Genomic DNA, 21,011 nt, shown 5'->3' with positions numbered 1-21,011 from the left:
AAAAATGAAAAGGTCTCTTTTGCCACCAACTCACTTTCATGGGTGTAGCTGACAAGGCGAAACATCAATGTACAAGAAAAACGTTATCTCCTCTCTTCTACCAGGCCCTGGTGGCATATGCAGTATGTGCATTGGTGATTACTTTACACTCTTGAGAGTAAAAAAGCTTACAATACCCAGTAAAGGACACAAACTTCAGTGGCATCAAGAAACAGCTAATCTTACATATACATACATATATATATATATATGTATTACCTGTCTTTGTTCTGCAACAGCTAGTCTTTTCTAGTAGCTGTGAACTTAACTCAGTGCTGAGCCCGATTAAATAGAAAGTGGAACAAATTACTGCATTTTTTTATCGAAAAAGTATTAACGGCAGTGCAGTGAACTTGAAAAATAGCTGAGGGTAAGATTGTCTTCTACTGCAGGGACGGAGGTGGCCTGGTGAAGCCTGAGATGGCAGGACAGGCTGTGTCTGTGGGAGACATGGAGGAAAGCCAGGGCTTTATTTGCTCCTACCTAGACTTGGTAATTCAGTTTCAAACCTGTCACGGGATCTGACTGACTCTCCTTGCCCTCATGGACGAAAAATGCTGGTACAAGTTTGTTCTTGAGGAACCCTTCAAACCCTGTCTGAGAAAATAATTAAGAGAGAAAGCCCATTTGGAGAGGTCTCCGGTCTGTTACATGGGTGGCATTGTGGGAAGTAAATGAGGTGGCACTCCGTTCAGTAATTGCACCAGCTCTGGACAATGAGTTGGTTTGCAATTGCAACTGCTTCAGTAACGGGCATAATAAACGACAAAACCTCACTGCTAATTGCTGAGGGTAAATTCTCTAAGATACAGGTTAATTCAGTTAGTCATAGAAAAGAGCTCGACAAAAATGAACATCTGGCAGCTGTTGTGAAGCTGACCAGAAAAACAGATAGACTGCAGCATTTTATTAAGCAGCAGGTAGTCTCTTGCTGATTTCTTCTCAGCTACAGTTTTCAAACTGACCTTTTACAGGGTTTTCTCTTAGTAATTCTTTTGAACCTAAAAATTAGAATTACAGTCTAACTCTATAAGGTTCTACTTGTAGACGTAGCCCTTAACACCACTGAAATCAGGGGAAATAATTTCTGAGGCAAAAAGTGGTTATGTGAGATGGGGACAGGACCCATCTGTTCCCAAGGGACTCTGTGATTCTGTGACCAGGCTGGGGCAGTGGGTGCAGACCCACCATGTTCCCATTTCTGGAATTCCCCATGCTATCCTGAGGAAACCCTGCACATTTTTTTGCATCTAAAACAAAGATTGCAATACCTGTTAGATCAATGTAAATTTGCCAAGTGCATTAAGATCCTCAAATGAAATGCAATTTGCAGTTTAAAGGATCCCACACCAGGCTGTGGTTTTGCCTGCTGTGACTTGCAGACCTGCTGGTGGTTTTATCCAAACACCTCCCTGGTCCTGACAGGCTTGTTTCCATCTGCACATCCATCTGTGCACACGAAACGGCTTCATGGATGTGCCTGGTTTGCTGGGGGAGAGGTTCATTTTTCAGTGCAGCAAGCCAGTAAATTATAGGTTACGAAGGACTTCACCAGTAAAGGGAACTGCTTATGCATTTCACCCTATCAAAACTCAGAGATACTTTGTGACTTAGGGTGGAATCTCATCAATCTCATTCGTGGCCTTATGAAGGTTTATTTAAGGGTTTTTTTGAAGTTCAAGATCTTTTTGAAGTTTTCTCAGAACAGTTAAGCAAAGACACAGAGAAGATGAATGAATCCCCTCTATGACTAACTAGTCAAATATGCAACAAATGGTAAACGGCAGAGTCACCTTCCAGAAAATGAAAGCATTCACGACAACATCGCCCTTTTACCTATGCAGAGCTGCAGATGAGCTGCCTGCTGGGATGAACTTTGCCTCCTCATTTCCATCCTCACAGGGACGTCTCAACTTGTAATCATTAATGAACGATCCCTGTAATGGAAGGGTGACTCTGCAGCCCAGATATCGCTCAGAACTGCTTTGGGAAAACAGAAGTTACAGAAAATGTCGAGCAGGTATCACAAAGCAGCAGCCGACGGCAATTTGGACCTCTTGAAAGAAGCCACTAGGAAGGACCTCAATACTTCAGATGAAGATGGGATGACGCCCACCCTTCTGGCAGCATACCATGGGTATCTAGAAGCTCTGGAAGTCATATGCCGGAGGGGGTGAGTGAATCAGCCTCCATTGCTTAAAGCTTGTGCCTTAAAACTATAATTAGTGTGTCATTTTTCTAATGCCTCAATGACCTCAGACCCAGAAGGCTGAAAATCATGGTCATTTCTTTCAGTGCATTGTCAAGAATTGTTTCTCTTTGTTCGCAATAGTGTAGACCCAGAAGCTGCGAGCAGGTCTGTATGTGCGGTCAGTGACGCTGCATCGACATGAGCGGGACCTGCTCGTACCTGGGGCCTGCAGGGAGCGGAGAGAGCAGGGCCCTGGGGCCTCCCCTGGCTGTAGTGGAGAAGTTGGCCAGCAGCCTTTGATGAGAGCATCTCTTTGAAAGTGGCTCTAGAGAAATGCACTGTCTGAAACATTTTGAGCAAAAAACCTCTCCCATGTGCTTCCAAAATGCAGTTAGTAGACCCTTGTGAAGGTTTAATGCTTTCCAGAGGCAACTCACAACCACTAGCTTTGAGACAGTAACATCTAAAACTGATATTTCTCTGCTTTTTATAGTATTAGCAACTACCATCATGCTAAAAATGAGAACGCTGTTTCAGAAGCTGGGGTACGAGACTTGCAAACTGGAAAAAAAACAGAAGTAAAGTTTTCTACAGGTGTATTTTCTGATAGTAATATTTCTGTTTGGTGTCATGGAAATGTACTACATTCCTGAAATGTATTGTTGAAATGGTAACTACCTCCCCACCCTCTGTACTCTCTTGCTTTGAGCCTAACTTTTAAGCTGTGATTCTGTAATAAGATCTAACCAAAGAAAATCTGCTCTTGTGTAGAGATATATTTAATAAAATGTTCTTTCTGGGCTAAGATGAAGATTAGGTTGACCTGTATTTTCAATCATAATAGATTAAAGAAGCTTGGAAGGGAAAGTTGAGTAACCATTATAATGTATCTGAGTTTTCTTTTATTAAAAATATAATTGAAATATGGAATGAAAATAGGTTTTTCATAGATTCACTTTACTGCTCATTGAGTTCAGGTGTGGCTGTAATAACACAATAAAAAAGACCTTTGGACTGCATGGTTATCGCTGTGTCCTCGGGAGAAGCAAAAATAGATTGACGGTTTTTCAACTCCTATAAATAAGGCAGCTCCAAGGAAATATCTGGAGTCAACAAACACTTGTGTCTGAACACCTACAAGACAGAACGACTAGCTAAGGAACAAATAACAACATAATTTTTCTCAAAGTTTGAGTGAAAAAGCTGATAGAAGTCACAGCGGATGACACAAAGATCAGAAATTCTATGTATTTGTTGTTTAATGTATTTCTAACTCTTCTTCTTGGTAAAGGACAGCTTTGGGACAGTATTGCCCTCAAAATCTTCAAACATATGCATTCACACCCATTTTAATCCAGGATTTCTTGACACAATCAGCAGGCTGGGGCTGTCAGAGACAGGGCTGTAATCTCACTGGTTTTCTTGGGAGAAGCTGCATTTTGGACGACATTCAGTCTGTTCTGCAGTCAGTTAATGTTTTCTTGAAAGAAAGTATTGCAATTATTTTTAAGAAATTAATCCTTTCCTTGAAGAGATTTCCTGACAAAAGCACTGATATACAGGACAGTTTTCTTCAGAGTGGTTGCAGACTTTAGGACTCTGAATCTTGCAACCCATTCAGCCCTTGGAAAACGTAGCAATACTAACAATAAAACCCTTTCATCTTGAAATAGTTTATCATCCCAGGCATCAAGAGATGTTTTCTCTGCTTGCTTTGCAGGTGCATGAATAAAGGCAAGACCAAGTAGGAGATCTGCTCTCTTTTGTGCGAGCCTCTTTCTTGGGAAAGCAGGGAAAAGAGGAGTATTAGAACCCAAATTAGATGTCAAACCTTATCCAAAAGTCCCACTGAGCTGGGAACAGACACTCCAGTTTGTGAATCGTTTGAGGCCCAAAGCCTGGCAGGCTCTGGGGAGAGAAGGGACCACAAACAGCCGCGAAGGGACCCGGGGAGGATGGGTGACCCGGCCCTCCCAGGGCTCAGGATAATGCAGCCCCTCCACTAGTATGGGAATTACAGTCTGGCGTGTTCAGCCACAGTCAGGCAGCTCCCCCGGGCAGAGCCACGGAAGCAGAAATATGTACACATGGTTTCCATATGCCTAAGAGGAGAAACTTTGATCCTCAGCTGCCGCCTCCTTGTAGAAATGCCTGTGCTCTCGCAGCCTGGCATCCCCAACCTCTCTTTAGCCTGCGGAATTTCAGGCTGAAGGATTTTTTTCAGATTTGGCCCTCAACAAATATGTTAGTGCATTGTTTCAGAGATACTCACAGCCAGAGATCAAAGCCTGAAGGAGATTTTGTGATAGGACATACTATTTCATTCATAGTACAGCTGCTGTGGAACAGATCTCCAAGTCATTGAAATGTTCAAACCCCCAAGAGTAGAAATTCTCCTTGTAAACTTGGCCCCTGGCTCTGAAGTTATTACTTGGGCTACTGTGGCCGCCTTGGTTATTGGTTGCAGACGACTCGAGCTCTGTTCTGAACCATTGCTAATGTTGATCCTGCCAAATATGGAATAAAAGATTCAAGCTGCTTCTCGTCTGCAGGCAGTTCAGTGTGAAGTCAGTGCAAGAATTAAGAAGAAAGCAGTACTTTTCACTGGCTTTAAATTCAATTGAAAAGATGTGGTATTTTATTTTCAAATCAGCTTCTGCTTTTCAAACCCCATGAGCAAAAGCAGCTTAAGGAGAACAAAGGAGTCAAGAAAAATAACAGCATCTATCTGAGCTTACTCTAATAGCAGTGGAGATGAATGTGTAATCAGGGCTTTACTCTTAATCATTTACCAATTAACTACCAAAAAGGTTACTTCATGCGCTCATTAAATATGCATCACTGTGGCTAGTGGAGAATCCTCCTAACATTGCCCCTACACTTGACATGCAAAATGGAAGAGTCACCAAAAAAAGACTGTAAAATATGCCACACAAAGGCTATTGAATCCCTTTTGCCATGAATTCCAATAAGTGCAAGTCGAAGCCTGAGCCCACTTGGAGCCGCCAGCAGCCGCGCAGCCGGAGCTGCAGCCCTTGCCTGCCCCCAGGGCTGCTGGTTCCTGCCCTGTGGCAGGGGCAGGTGGGCCCGGCCGTGGCAAAGCCAGCGCTGCCAGCAGCCCTGCGGCCCTGGGTGGCACAACACAAACACCCCGGCTCCGTCATGCGTATAGAATCATAGAACCATCTTGGTCGGAAGAGACCCTCAGGATCATTGAGTCCAACCATAACCTAACCTAACTCTAGCACTAAACCATGTCCCTAAGAACCTCATCTAAACACCTTTCAAATGTCTCAAGGGACCCAAAATCTTTAACAGCTTCAGAGCCAGGGGCCAAATTTACAAGGAAAATTTCTACTCTTGGTGGTTTGAGCATTTCAATGACTTGGAGATCTGTTCCACAGTCGCACTCAGGCCCAACACGTTTGCTTAATTCAGACAGGTAGGAATTGGAGCTTATGCCGCACATGCAGCCAAACTCAGTGCTCGTGTAAGCAGGTGCACTGCTGGTCTAGAGGATGGAGCTAAGCTGGCTCATTTTAATTGGGCTGTACTCCTCATAGCAAAGCAGAGCTGAATGTTTAATATCTGTTGAATCCCACTGCAGTGTTATGCTTGGGTACGTCCAACTCACCATATGCTATTTTCCTTCCCAGAGGTGATCCGGACAAATGTGACATCTGGGGGAACACTCCTCTCCACCATGCTGCTTGCAATGGTCACATCCACTGTGTTTCTTTTTTGATCAACTTCGGAGCCAATATCTTTGCTCTGGACAATGATCTCCGCACTCCCCTGGAGGTGGCAGCCAGCAGAGATCGCAATGAATGTGTCCGAATCCTGGACAAAGCCGCCACTGAGCAGAACATCCTGAACCCAAAGCGGGTCTCCAAACTCAAAGCACAGGCCCAGAGGAATGTGGAGAAACAAATCAAGGAATGTGAGAAGCGCCAAGAGAAACATCAGCATGAAATGAATAGGACATATATGAAAGAAAATGTTGGCACAGTAAATTCTTCCAAGGGGACACACTCCAGAGTAAAGTTGCCTAGTCTATTTACTTCAAATACAACAAGTCCTTTCTCCAAAAATCTGAAAGATACCTTCAAACTTAGGGCAAAAAAGACAACTGACAGCACAAGAAGCCAGGAAACACAAAGCAGTGGCCAAGAGGAAGGTACAGGTAAGAGAACTGTGATGCATTTGTTCGATGAGAAAGAGGAGGATGAATTACTGAATGACCTCGGAGAGAAAAACTTTTCTGATAATGACAGCCAGCTCTCCATCTTTAAGCGGCCAGGTCTCGGCAATATTGTATTTGGAAGGAATTTGGCTGCAGACGTAAATCCTGAAACAGTGTCTTCTGAGAAAGAAGATATAAGCTTTAAAATGTCCAGCGAGCTCTTTCAGTATGAACATGCTGAGAATGGCAACAAAGATGATGCTGAAAATGGTGCTGATATCCCCTGGCATGAAGAAGTTGTTGTTTGGGATGATGAGGAAGCAGAGAACACACCCCTTGAGGTATTTCTGGCATCACAGATGCTGGATGAGTTTCTTCCAGTCTTCATGAGGGAAAAAATTGATTTAGATGCCCTGATGCTATGTTCTGATGAAGATCTACAGAGCATTCAGATGGAGCTTGGGCCAAGAAAGAAAGTCCTGAATGCTGTGAATAAAAGAAAAGAAGCACTCAAGGACCCTGGAAAGACTGTAGATACTTGCTTATAAATTAACAGACCTGTTGCTGTGACTGCACGCTGATTCATTATCTTTTCCTCTTTCTGAAGAGCATGCAATTCTTTTCAGACATCTGCCAAAGCAAAAGGTGGAGAGGTTACCAATTGCTGTAGAAAGTAGAGAAAGGATAAAGATTTTTCCCTCTGTATGAATGGCTGTGGCACGCAGGATATTATTAATTCAAGCATATTCTGTCAAAAAGACTGAATGTGAAGGCAAAACCCCCAAAGCTCTAGATTTAAAGCTTTTTCTCTCTGAACTGTTTATGGGGATTGGATTCCTTCTCATCAGAACAACTTAAAATATTAGTGAACGCCAGCCACACTCCTTAATAAAGCCCTTTCCTTCTCCAAAACCACAATGCAAAGAGCATTTCCAAAGCTTGAGAGCTTCAAGTTTTCTCTGTTTGCTTCTGTCAGATTGCTACAAACTACCCTTCCTGCTACTGATGATATGTTAGAAATAACACCTGAATCTTGATTTCAGCTGAGGTTTATTGACTTCAATAGCCTCTGAATGAATGTAAATCACACTAATTTACAGCAAGTTTCATGTTCTTGTCAGTAATGTGTTTTGCTACTGTATTGATACTAATTTAAAACACATAAAGTACCTCACCAAGAGATGTCCATTATGAGCTGTATATTCTTTTCTCTTGTCTCATCAGGCTGGACACAGTTGCCAGCACCCATCATGTCCTAAATGGCATCAAGACTGCAATACTTTTAACTACAAGAAGCTGAGGCTCTGTTTTCAACCTTTGTGATCTGTTTTGGTATATCCTCAACTTGGTTCCTCTACGGTGCATTTTCCATGCAAAGCCCCAGAAAACAGAACTCTTACCATACCACATTTTCTGTTGGTTGTCATCAGCCTTGGTCTAAAAACTGCATGTAAGTGGGCACACACACACACACACAGCTAGTGAAAAGAAAATGAAGCTGTGCTGCTGTGGAGGATCCCTTTCCTTACAGTCCAGAGGCATCCACAGCTGGGTTCCCCTCATCTCCCTCGGGCCAGTTCCCTTAGGAAACCAGAACTATCTGATGTGAATTAGTCACTCCCGTTGAGCTTTGTGAATCTAATAGGGTTTTACAACAGCCATGCTCTAGCTAAGATCTCAGATTTTATAGGCATAATTATTAGCAGAACTTCTATATTTAGATATCTTTGATAGATTTCCATTTGTCACCCATGTTTTTTTTTCCTTAGGGGTATGCTGCATTTGTGGACAGGAACTCTGGTTAATAATCTACTTTTTTCATTCCTCTTTCTTCTAGTTACCTTGATATGTATATTATAATTCCTTTCCCTAGCTGGACTTTATATTGCATTCTTTCCTCCTTGGATTCAATCAGTTGACATTTTCTTCTATTAAGCAGTTGAATCAAAGTCTTGTTCTGTGCAACCTTAACTGATTGCTGTGCTCAGCACAATAATTAAACCAGACAGCATCTCCCTAGATTCTGTGCTGTTAACCTTGCTGGGTTGTTTTCATTTCGGCTAAGAAACTCCCAAACATTTAACAAAGCAAGAAGGACATGATGAATCTTGCATATTTGAGGGCATATGATGAATGGGTTTTGAAAGGTCACATCCTATCCTTCTCAGTCACATAGCTGATGTAAAAATGCAGGGCACTCCCCATCCTGGAGATGCAGACACTTCTCACTCCCCCAGCAGCAGCAAGCTGAGCTACATCGCTCTCCACATCCTCACCTCCCTGCAGCACTCAACTCCACCATCCCCAGCATAAAGGGGTGAGACGAGGTCTGTGCTGCCCTGATGACTTCTCTCTGGAGCAAAGTGGTGAGCATGATGCACCTTTTCCGGCCAGATTTTAAATAATTGGGTTAGATCCACGTATCCAAGGAAATGCTTTCAAAAATTCTGCTAAGAATTTCACTGCTGGGAGCCAGGTAGGAGAGAAGGCACCTGGAGAAGTTACACCTTAGGGGGAATCAGGCTCCAATTATCTCTAAATTGCATGGAAAAAATCTGCCTCTTTGCACACTCATCTGTAAATTTGCCCAGCTGCTGCAGCCTCTGACAGCCAGAGATAACCGCAGAGACTATCTGCACATAAACTGATTGACTCCATTGTCACAAGCACCCAGTGTGTTTCAGTTTGTCCCCAGGTACTCACAGTAACTCTATGGAACCAGCAGATAGAGCACAAGATAGAGTCCCTTGTTCTTCTGGAGCTGCATCCAGAGACAGAATAAGCAGCCCCAGCACACCCCACACAACACATTTTTAGGCAACTGAATGAACCTAGTATGCATACCCTTTCAAAATAAGGTTTTAAAAAGTGCAATACTGCCAGTCTTTTTCTTGCAGAGTCATCCTGGAAATTGGTCTCTGGTACAAAGTGGCCAAGTGGAACAACCAGGGAAAAAAAATAAAAAGGAATGCTCACATTTCAGGTTTTTTCCCCACTCACGTGCTTTGCTGCTTTCCAATTTTTTTTTCCACTAACTCCTGCTTTTTTTATAATCTGTAAGTATTTAAATTAGTGAATCCTAGATCTGACTCCCCAGTAACATTTGTACAGCGCAGTTCAGTTGAAGAGACTTCATGTTCCACATGTGCAATCTTCCAGCCCAATCCAAACCCAATCATAAACCCACAGGATCTCACACGATCACAGCCCTGCCAAGTACAAGATTCTCCTTCCTTAAGGATTAATACTCTGCATGGGACAGACGGAGGAGGGGATGTGGAGCACCGGACAGTGACTGCAAAACTGAGAATCACAGTGGAGCAGAGCAGTCTCATTTTTTCCTCCCTTTGCATTCAGTGATCACATTTACTGAGAGTGTAGTCACTGCAACAATTTGAATACTTTCTTCCTCATCTTCAAAAACCAAACACACACCAAAACAAAAGTAACAGACAACAAAATGACAGTCAAAGAAAACCAGCAATATCTATTTATTTTCAACATAACACAAGTTACATAATTTCTTGTGGCTCTGATTTGCAAGAGAAGGAAACATGAAAATTAAGGCTATTATTTCCCCTAAAAAAAAAAAAAAAAAAAAAAATCTAAAGACAGCATCCAAGCAACTCCCATTGTAATTGAATCGAATTCTCTTCATGTATTCAGAGGTACAAGGCTGAAGCCAGACTCCCAGAACCTCCAATTGCCAATGAAAGCAAAGAACACTGTGGGTTTTCAGAACCGGGTTTTGGACTGGTTCCATCTACTTTTAAAGTGCATGGTTTGTAGAAGAATACATGTGGAAAAAAACCCTGTATTTGTCTTCTTCTGAAACACTATGTCTCACTCCAAGTCAGAAACCTTGTTTTACACAGGCACAGAATTAAAATAATATTGTCATAAATATTACAGTAAGTTCAAGTTTCCACACAGCTCTTGAATTCCAGAACATCAATGGCTGTCCTGTTTGTCACAGGCTAGTGGCGTTCTCTATTGCTGAAGTAACAGGCCAAGTCAACATATTATTTCCAAATACTTCAGAAATTATATACAAGAAAAAAAAGTGTAAAAGTGGAAGGGTAATTTTCCTAGAATTGAAAAATGCAAAAGCTAATAGATGAATTCCTGTTGTTGTTTCTGCCCATATAAACAAACTCAATGGAGTCAGATTTCTACCCACACAAACACATCCTTTGGCCCTATTCACTTACTGGTCTCATACCCCTCCATGCTAAAACTCTGCAGGTTACAAGCTCTGCCACTTACTACTTTTTCCCAACTAGTTCACACCAAGCTTCTAATTCAGAGGATTCCTTACATCACATCTGCACTGTACTCATTCACTTCTTCTATACTTATGCACCATCAAGGGCTTTCACGCTATCTGCTTCTGAAGCTCCTTCCTGCTGCTCCACTGTATTCTATTGGCATCATCACAAAATGACCATGCCATCTAATCCTTCCACAGAATGAAGAAATACCTAATAGCTTGCATGAAATAATATGTAAGTAGAAATAAAATTTCACAAGGCACAAGTTGAGCCTGAACAGGAATTTGTTTCCAGGGCAACCATGTCTGGTTTTCATTAGATGCTCAATCTTTCGTAAGGCAGTTGCATAACAGCACAAAACTAGAACTTTTCCTTACGTAGAACATCACAGGGTTCTTCCGCCAAGAAAGCATCATGGAAATTCCTGCCCCCACAAATACTCACTGGGATAAAAGAACAATAACCAACTGATGCATGCTACAGCCAAGCTGAAAACATTTGCCTGTACACTTGAGGTTTATCCTACTGAAATCAGTTTGCATGGTTCCAACCTTCAAGAAGCTTAGAAAAAGAACTTACAAACACCATAGATTAATAACAAAATCTCCCCATAGAATATAGACAAATCAGAACAAGTTTTAGTGCTCACATTTGGGGGGACTCTTTGCAATACAAAAATGGCAATATCCCAACCAGGAATGTACTAAGGGAGGTACTGAGTATAGTTTCCTCCCAGTTAAGATGTATATAATATTAGCTCTGACTTTTTGCACTCTAAGTCTTCCTGAGCCAGGTCTTCTACAAAAAGAGACAAAAACCTAACTGTATGGAGACATCATTATCTATACAGATTCCCACCCAGGAGTGTGCTCTTAAAGGGGCAGGGAAGGGGGATTGTGGGGGGTGAAAGTGCAGATGGCGACCTCCAGATCCCGGTCTGATTTGGAAGGTAATAGGTGTCCAGGAGTCAGGGGTGGGCTGTGTTCCCAGGAGACTGAAGACTCCACTCCTGTCAGAGCAGCACTGAAACCCACAGTCGCGTTTGAAGTATCATCACGGGTAAATATGATGCCAGAGTCCATTCTCCAAACTGATGTATTTTACATCAGTATGAATTACCTCTCTAAAGAACACAAAATCTACCCACACACTTCTGCTACATAGATAAAGAAGAAGACATTGATTCAAGAATCATATATAAAAAAAAAAAAGGTTAAAATACCCTTGCTACTATAACTTCAAGCATCTAATACTTGCTGTTACATGAGATACCTGCAATATTACTAATAAATGTATCTAATACTTGCCATTAGAAAACAGTAAAAATTAATCTATTGCTGAAATTTTACTTTTCATTCTTGAATGCTCTAGAAGGGCCACATCCAGATGGAACTGGTGCCCTGTTAACAAAAGATCCAAAGAAACTAAGTGCAAACAATTTTCTTGGCCTTGGTGGCATTGTAGACTTCTCTCTTTAGTTACCAGCTGACCACGAGTCATAAACAAATTTTGCTGCTACTGTATCTTCAACCGCCATCCCTGAAAAAGAATTGAAGTCACCTTCAAAGAGTTCATCATCTGTACAAAATCATTTAGCTTCAGAAGGGAACAGAAGGACTCAGGAAATGATTTAACTAGACAGGAACAGGAATCAGTCCCCATCCCAAACACCTACAGTGTTACATTCAAAGTTTATAGCCATCATGTAACTGTTAGCTCTGCTATATGAAGTTAATGTAATAGTGTGAATCTAATTTTCAGTGTTCACATAACAACGTGGCCCTTTCAGACCTTTTTCCCCCAGACATCAACTCCAGCCCTGCAGTACACTGCCCCACTGTCTGTAGGTCAGATAGGCTCCAGGGGCAGGACAGCAAGACATTTGGGTTAGAGTAGTATTAATAAACACTGCAGTCATGTGTTGAACGATTGTGAAATGGAAAATGTAATTCTTCCTATTGTTTGTTTGCTTTACTATCACTTCTCATTACATCAGTCCTGCTACATAAATAAAAAGGGAAATAAGGGAAAATGCAAATCACAGTCTAGCTTCTTCTAGACAGTGCATTGCCACAGCAGCTTTGAAGATGATCAGCAGCTTTCCCACGCATGGGGGACATCATAAATAACAAGGCATTGTTTTCTGCGAGACTTGTACACAGGAGGGGTTGTTCTTACCCAGCGATTTAAACACTGTTGTTTTCTCAGGCAGGGCTGGTTTCGTACCCTTCACTACCTCTCCCAGCTCAGCAAAAATCTCTGCCTGTAAAACAAATACATATTTATACAAAACCCCATAATATCCATACATGAGTTAAGAGAAAAACTTTTTTTCTGAGTGACTTCAAAAGAAAGAACCACTCCAGTTCTGCTGTCCCAGAACTGATTCCTTTCCATGTTGAAGCAGATCAGTATTCAGAGAAACAATACAGAAAATGGACAGAAATCACAGAGGAATGGTTTTCAGACTTTCCTCAATCAGTAACAGTGGACGGCTTGTTACTTATCCAACAAAACAGTGGGTTCCATACACCTGACTGTATTTGGACCTCTTATGTTAAACCTCAGTAAGGGAGACCGTATTTGTTCTACACAAACATTAAGAGAAAAAACACACCCAAACCAAAGCAGAATCCATTAAACCTAAAAGAGTCCTTGCCATCAGATTTCTGTAGATCACTGACTGCTTAGCTTGTGTCACTCATTCTCTAGAGGTCTGACATGTGTCAATCGCACTGAAATGTTATGGGAATAATGTTGCAGGTTTTAAAAAACAGATTCGAAAAATATTTAACATAAGTAACAAACAGTGCAGCAAATGTAGGTCCTTCAAAACCAATACTTTGCTATTGTACACAAAGGCCAGTGCTGAAAACATGCTACTCGTTGATAGAGACATTACATGGTTTTGGCATAAATATATAGAAGCCTCAATGTGAAACCAGTTTGTCTTTCAGCCTGCTAATTTGCAGAAAGCATTAAAACTACATCTGATGCTCTAAAAAGTTTCAGTGCAGCACATCATCAGTACCAACTCATTTCAAACACAAGCCAATTGCCATGAAAACAAAGTCCATAATTTAAGAAAGTCTTACTCCTGATAATATAACATCTCCCGATTCTGTAAGAGCAGCCTCTCTGGAATCCACAAACAGAACGGAATTCTTCATCAGTTCATCGTCCAGTTCTCTCCAGTCTGGTCTGCTTGCTCCAACAGCTAAGACAACAAAACTGATCAACTTGGGAGGAATAATTAAAACAAATTCAAATCACATTCTGTCCAAAAGACATGTGTGACGTGATAATGGACATTATTGTGGAAATGTAAGATACCAACAATCTGAAATACAAACCATATGATGTTAGCATTGGAGACATGTTGATCAATAGAACACAAAAAAAAGCCCAACCAAAAACCAGGATGTGTCTAAGCAACTGGGAACAAACCTCAACCTGGGCTCAGCTGTAATGCTGACATATATACGACCTGCTTCTATAAGGCACTAATCCCCTGAACTTCCACTGAAGTCCTTCAAGGATGGTATTAGGTCCAAGCCTCCACATTACAGCACATTAAAACATAGAGCACCCTTGACCTCTGGCTGGGCAGACACTACTGCCGATGAGTCTTGTGTTCCCCGTAAGCACAGTCAGAACTGGCAATGATTGGCCTTTACATTTCAACCTGCTGAAGCATTAAACTGCAGCTCTTCATTAAGCAGAAGTGAGTCTTTGCTGGCACCATTTCCACCTCTTTGGTCCACTGGTCAAACTGCTCCTTCCAAATAACACTGACAGAGAAGGGGAGGTAGCTCTGCTTAGCCCTTCATCATCTCATATCAATACAAGAAATGTAAAGATTTGTGTAACTATATCTAGATACAAAACAAACAAACCTTCGCTAGGAGCCTTGAAAATGACATCAATAAATAAGTGACGTAATTACTCTGTTCTGCTTATAGAAGACAACATTAGAATAAACTTTGATCATTTGGTGATGCAACTCAGGGAAGATCAGACTTCAAACCTTCTGCAGACAAACATTAACCTCTTTCTGCAACTGCCAAATTAACAGGTTTTTGTTGCTTTTAATTTTTTAAACCGAGTTTACTAACACCTAATACAGCTCCTCTAAAACATTCAATATTTGATTTGTCAGAATACCCTTGTCAGCAGACTCTGGGTAACTGAGGCATAAGAAAATAATCTCCTTTTGTCCGTTACCTTTTGTACCCTTGTCTCTCATCAGATCATTACCAAATGCCCTGAATTTTGTAGTCCTTTCATCTGATCCAGACTGTGTTCGTTATGTGTCTATAGAGAAAAGATTGCAAGACTACTTCAATTATCCGGAACGACTAAGAACCAAAGTATTGTGCAGCAAAAACTTGCACGCGCAGAGAGCTCCATGTTACTAATTGGGATTTTTAAACCTATAGCCTTCTATTATTTCCTTGAAATTTTAAAAGCAGTACAAATTGAGCAGGTTTTGGATTTTCACTTATCAGGAGAAAATGAAAAATCAAGGAGCTTAAATTTTAAAATATAACAAGACCATTATCAACTTGCAATGGGCTAAAGCTGTTATGCTGTAGTCAAATGTTTTTTAAAAGTGTCCAACTGTATATGGAATAATAAATTCCATGTTGCTTGAATGCCTCTTCAAACAGCATGAATGCCTCAATGGAGAGAAAAAAAGAGGCAAAGGAAGGAGAGGGGTTTTTGTGTATGTGTCGCCTCAGCGACTGTAGACCTTAATTGATTTTGTTGTACTTCTGGCTTCCGTGCCATAACACAGACAACAACATTCAATGACAAAGGACTAAACTGAGTTTGAAAAATTGGTAGGATGCTGCTGGAATGTGGGACCTTTCTTTAAATTGTTCCCTTTGACAAGACGCTTTTGTCTTGTTACCATGCCATTGGGAAAGTGCACTAGGTCATCTGAATCAGACCCACAATTAATAAAATAAACAAATGTGGGCATGTCCAGAGACTCCAAACAATAGTGTGGCAACATCATTACAAGGCAGGCAAAAACAAAAAGTGTGCCCCAAATCTCATCATAATTAGAGGTCAACTTGTGAAGTTCTTAACTCAGTTATTGCATCTTTTTAATTCAAAAAAAGATCAGCTCAAAAAGGACCAAACAGAGGAGCTTACAAAATAGGGAAAAAAACCCACAAACATGACAACTACCAGAGAAACAGCAGAATGACCAGTAACCACTTGTTTGTATTTTTTTATGGGTTATTTAAATGGAGAGCAAGGTGAGCATCAAGTGATAACATGGTAGCAAAGATGATGGACCACTAGGGAAAAAGTGCATCCCAGGCCCCAGCAAACACCCAGTGATGGAATGTGCAGGAGTTCTGGCTCTAGACAAGCAGGAAGACAGGGCTGTGAAAAGTGGTCCTCACTAAAGGGGAGAAGTCAAAATTGGAAAGAACATTCATTCTGAGAAGCACAGAGGATTGCTTTTCAACAGTTGTTGATGCTAAACAATACAACAATAGATTATTTAAACAATGAGAACATAGCATACCATTAATGTGGGCACCTGGTTTTACCCAGTCTCCCAATAAAATTGGTGTTGTTGCCATAGTGACTGTTATAATGACATCAGCCCCACTAACTGCCTCCTGCGCAGAAGAGCAGACCCGCACCGGACCATTGACTGAACTGGCAAACTTCACCGCTTTCTCTTTGGTGCGATTCCATATCCTGACCTTCCAGGAAAGAAAAGACAAACTGATTAGCTTGGAGAATTTCCTCCTTGCTGAAACAGAACAGTTTTCAATAGATAAGTTTTCAGTAGATAATTACATATATCTTACACATGGGAGTTTTTTCCCTTTATGTTCTTGTCATACAAGTGACTACATTTCACGTGTGTGCAGCTACATTTGAACGACTGTTTTGTGATGCCAGAATAAAATCTCCTTGTGAGGCATATTTATAAAATACAGAAATTTCCAATAAATATATTTAAGGCAAAGTCAGAGAAAGCTCATCCAAGTATGGCACACACAGGATTTTCTCACACTGAGAGAAAAAGCTATCTGACACCTGACTTTGTTTCCAACCTTTTTTGTTTAAAGACCAACATTTGAGCAAGAAATTCTACAGCTGTTCAGAGTATTCTTGGATTCTGTAAAAACAGAATCAAAATATGAGTAATCCCTTACCTTCATTTGTTGTAGTATGGTTTATTTGTATTAAGTTATCCTGAAACATAATATAGAAAAATAGATGTATCCTGTTAAGATAGGTCCATTACCTCTTTAAAAGAGAACAGCTCCGTGAAGATATCATAATGGCTATATGCTTGAACACCAGCTCCCAAAATGCACAGCACTTCTGCAAAAGCTGGCATTAATAACTGAACAGTATCAAAAGAAAAAGACCAATATATTAACAGATCTGACAAATACATATCAAAATAATATAAAGCCGGACTAAGGATACTTTCAAACAAAATCATAATGTTTTAAATGCAAAAGCTATATTAATATAAACCAATATTGAATTGACACTATATATATATTTTTTTAAAACACAAAAGCTAGTGTCAATAGCACCAAAACACATATTGGCTTGAATCCTGTTTTGAATTGTCTGACTCTTGATATTCAGACTTAACATGCAAGAGCATGAGTCAATCCTGGGACCTCAGCACACTCTAATATTAGCATCATGTATTACACCTCAGTGACTAATTAAGTGTAAAACCATAGTGTTGATGTTCTGCACTGGCTGAAAACAGGGCTCATAATCCCGAAAGCTATCAGTTCTGAAAGCAGTAGCTGTGAGGGTAAACTGGTCCTGGTAGACCCATACTAAACTTCTTTTTCAATTCAGCCATAAATCATACCACAAGCATATCCTGTCATTGTAAGAGCCATGAGGTATATGCATCAGACACTGTAAAAATAGGGTTGGTTCTGAAGAACCAATATTAAAATTCAGTTCTATGGTTGCTTTTGGTTTTCTGGTTTAGTTCTTGCCTGTGATTCACCAGTACTTGGCAAAGGGGAGGAGAGGGCTGCTGGAGTCCAGCCCTAAGCTGCCCTGTGTCTTGTTTACGCGTTTGCTGTGGCCACTTGCTTCTGTATAAAAAGCTTTAGAATTGTCTAGCCTGTCAACACTTATTCTGCTGCAAATAAATTGAAAAAAATCTCATTGATCCCATTCTTCAGTAACAGGAACTCTTTTTCATGCTCCTTTCAAAGACTCTGAAGCACTGATTTCAAAAGTCCCTTATATAAAAGCATGGGTCTTTGAAAAACAAATGCCACAAGCAGAACAAGATGACAACTATGACCTAAACTCAAACACTCCTGAAAGTTTCCCAAAACTGCAGACGACAATGAAAGATCTGATCTTGAAGTCCCTTCAGCAGCCAAACTCCTTTGAGGCCAGCAGAGCCCTCACTGTGCAAAAACTGTCAGAACTGCCCAAGTACAAAATGACTGAGATGAATGAGGTCCTATAACCTCATGTCCGAGGAATCCATTGTAAAGTGGTCTGTCCCTTGGACCAGGGAAAGCTCTGGGGACAGGTTCTTCACTCCAATTTGATGTCAGTTTAGCTCTGTTGCAATGGAGAGAGTCACACTGGCATGAAAACTGCCACTAACGAAGCGGTGAGATCAGCCTTCAATCTGCTGCAAAGGCAATGGGTGAAAAACAGAAGTATTATTCAGCTCTGGGCCTCTTCGTATGGCTTTGTTCTCTGAGGTGAAGACTATAACTCTGCTGTGCAATGGACGGTGACTTGCTCTCTTCCCACTATTAGCAACCCAGCCTAATATAGTTTAAAAAAAGTAATTCAAAACCGACAATTTCCAACTGAAATTGAAATGATGTAATGCAACATATAGCAACATACACCTCACCTGTCTTCAGACACTGAAGATTATGGCTGTACTCAGGGACAGTCACCTGGACATTGTCTAATGACAACAGAGAAACTGACAAACAGACACTTCTGGACAAGCCATCCATCTGTCCTGGGCACCATCTACCTTAAGAGGACCCACACTGCCCCCAGAAATGGGCCTTTTTCCTCTTTCTCCAGGTCCAGTACAACCCATCTGTCCTGGTCCAAGAGTAGAAAACTTACATCTAAACAAAACTGAATTTATGACCACAGCTGCATCACCCAAAGCCACAAAGGAGCACATTGAGATAATCACAAAATAAAGAAAATTACAGACGAAGACACCTCAGTAAATTCCACGAAAGGCGTGCAGAAGAAGCCACAAAAATCTAGCTCAGATGCCTTCCCAATCACATGCAAAGTGTTAAAGTTAGACATGACTCACTCAATCAAAACAGAAAATTGCACTTTTAAATTTTGCCTGAAGATACATATGTTATCATAAATCCAACTTAAAATTATATTTGATGAAAACGTACATGCACTGAAAGCAGTTTACATCATTCCCACTAATTATTTTATATATAAACACCACAAACTGACTCTGTTTGGATACCTTGGTAGCGATTGCAGAAACTGCAGCAGTTCGTTTTGCTGTAATGACACTGCCATCTAGGACCTTAAAGAATAAAAAAAGTTCAAACTGACTGAAATTAACACCGAAAACGTGAGTAAATACCAAACATTTCATCCAATATATGAATTACGTGCTATTACAAGTCACAGATAATAATCTAAAAATTGGCAATTACTGTTAGAGCAACCACAAAACGTATAAAATCACATGTTTAAATTGGGCAGGTTCTCTATCCCGGTTCTTCCATGCCATTCCACCAGCAGAAATGGAGCGAAAACCAGTTAGAGCTGAGCCACCGCTAAGTGTGACACTGTGCTCCAGCACCCGGCAGCCCCGCACAGTCTTGGTCTGTAAAACGGGATGACAGGGACACATGGAATGCCTTCAACGTGCATCACACACAGCGGGACACTCCACCCTCAGTGTGTATTAGCTATTGTGTACAAATGAATTAAGGGGCTTAAAAAGCTGATATGTTTTCTGATACAGTTTAGGAACAAAAGCCCAATATAGTTTTCTTGACCAGTTTTGGCCCTTTAATAATAGTTATTATTATAGTGTAATGAAAATGGTCAATATTCTTAAAAAAACTCTCAAATTTTTTAAATAAACAAACAAATCAGACTCTGAATACCACTCCCTGTTATACCAATTGCAAATTTCTAGATTTAAGATTATTCAAGATCAAGTATTTATTCAGGGAAGTGGGATTATTTTCCTTTCAAATGCAAGATAAACTTTTCCTGATTAGTTCTCTCTTCCAGTCACCCTAGAAGCCAACAGATCCCCTTCACAAGTAGCAGTAAAGAGCAGACAGAGCACGGTTTAACACATATGAAAGATATATTGCTTTAGGCCAAATCCTCATTTGGCACAAACACACTTTCATTGATGATGCAGGTAAATTCAGACCAATTTACACCAGCTCCAGCTTGTAATGATCAGAAGGGAGACCTGACAGAATGCGAACAGAGGAGAACGCAGAAGCGGGCGAGAAACTCACAGCTTTTAAGGAACCATTTCTGGGGTCAAATAAGAGGATAGTCGCTTGGTGGGAAGGGACTGAGGAATCCTTCATGTGTTCGTAAAAAGTCACCAGCTTGGTTGTCAGCGCATCATCCACGGCACTGTAGGCGGGCATGACGCCCAGGTACCTTGGCAGAGAATGACTTGTGTTACTAATGCACCCCCCATGGGAGCCTACAGCCACCGGAGCAGTCACCGTCCAACGGCTACTGACCAGATAATCAGTACCTCGGTGCCAATGACCTTTCCTGACGCTGTAACTCCTCCCATTCCTCCCTTTCCCCACTGCAGGTCCGCTCCCCGTTGCCGCTACCCCCGTTCCTCGCTCCCCAGGGGCCGCGCCTCGTCCCGCCGGGACCATCCGCCCCCCGTCCCGCCGCGGGGCTCCGCCAGGCCGCCCCGCAGCCCCGCTCCCGCCTCACCCGCCGTGCGGCTGCACCGGCACCACGGCGCGCACGGGCTGCACGACGCCTCCCGCCGCGCCGGCCGAGAAGTTGGCCAGGGCGGCCTCCAGCGCCGGGAGCAGCAGGCTGGCCCGGTGCAGGTGCTTCTCCACCTCCTCGGCGCCGATGAAGACGGGGGGAGTCGAGCCCATGGCGAACATCGGCTGGACGAGACGGAGCAGCGGCACCGCGTACCGGCCAGCGCCGCCGCTAAGTACCCGGCGGGGCGCCCCCGCCCCCCGTCCCGGCCCCGCTGCCGCCCGCCCCGCGGCGGCACCGCCCCGCGGACCACCCCGCACCCGCGCTGCGAGCCGCCGGGGTCCCAGCTCCCCTCACGCAT

The 21,011-nt window shown here is 42.0% G+C and overlaps 2 protein-coding genes across 2 annotated transcripts; one reads left to right on the top strand and one right to left on the bottom strand.

Annotated features, from left to right (window-relative positions):
* Positions 1 to 1,952: 1,952 nt before the first annotated feature.
* ANKS4B (ankyrin repeat and sterile alpha motif domain containing 4B) lies at positions 1,953 to 6,961 on the top strand (the record flags this gene model as incomplete). Its single annotated transcript, XM_082064342.1, has 2 exons — positions 1,953 to 2,212; positions 5,887 to 6,961. Exons 1-2 carry the CDS (start codon positions 2,049 to 2,051, stop codon positions 6,959 to 6,961), a joined length of 1,239 nt encoding a protein of 412 aa, XP_081920468.1. The 5' UTR covers positions 1,953 to 2,048.
* A 2,919-nt stretch (positions 6,962 to 9,880) lies between these two features.
* Positions 9,881 to 20,880, bottom strand: CRYM (crystallin mu). The gene is made up of 8 exons (XM_082064648.1): positions 20,651 to 20,880; positions 20,206 to 20,356; positions 19,182 to 19,244; positions 16,965 to 17,066; positions 16,230 to 16,413; positions 13,780 to 13,901; positions 12,863 to 12,947; positions 9,881 to 12,223 (listed from the first exon to the last, which is right to left on the bottom strand). The coding sequence occupies exons 1-8, from the start codon at positions 20,830 to 20,832 to the stop codon at positions 12,159 to 12,161; spliced, it is 954 nt and encodes a 317-aa protein (XP_081920774.1). The 5' UTR covers positions 20,833 to 20,880; the 3' UTR covers positions 9,881 to 12,158.
* Between the last annotated feature and the right edge of the window lie 131 nt (positions 20,881 to 21,011).

This window comes from Streptopelia decaocto (assembly GCF_964273445.1).
Source record: "Streptopelia decaocto genome assembly, chromosome: 13".
NCBI lineage: Eukaryota > Metazoa > Chordata > Aves > Columbiformes > Columbidae > Streptopelia > Streptopelia decaocto.
This window is presented reverse-complemented; position numbering and strand designations above follow the sequence as displayed.

What these genes read in the sequence shown, in the direction of transcription:
- CRYM (XM_082064648.1), bottom strand. Translation starts at nt 20,832, where the DNA reads ATGTTCGCCATGGGCTCGACTCCCCCCGTCTTCATCGGCGCCGAGGAG. An exon ending in GAAATGGTTCCTTAAAAGCT is followed by an intron (nt 19,245 to 20,205) that starts GTGAGTTTCTCG and finishes TTATTCTTTAAG; the next exon opens with GTCCTAGATGGCAGTGTCAT. An exon ending in AACAGTGTTTAAATCGCTGG is followed by an intron (nt 12,224 to 12,862) that starts GTAAGAACAACC and finishes ATTCTTTTTCAG; the next exon opens with GGATGGCGGTTGAAGATACA.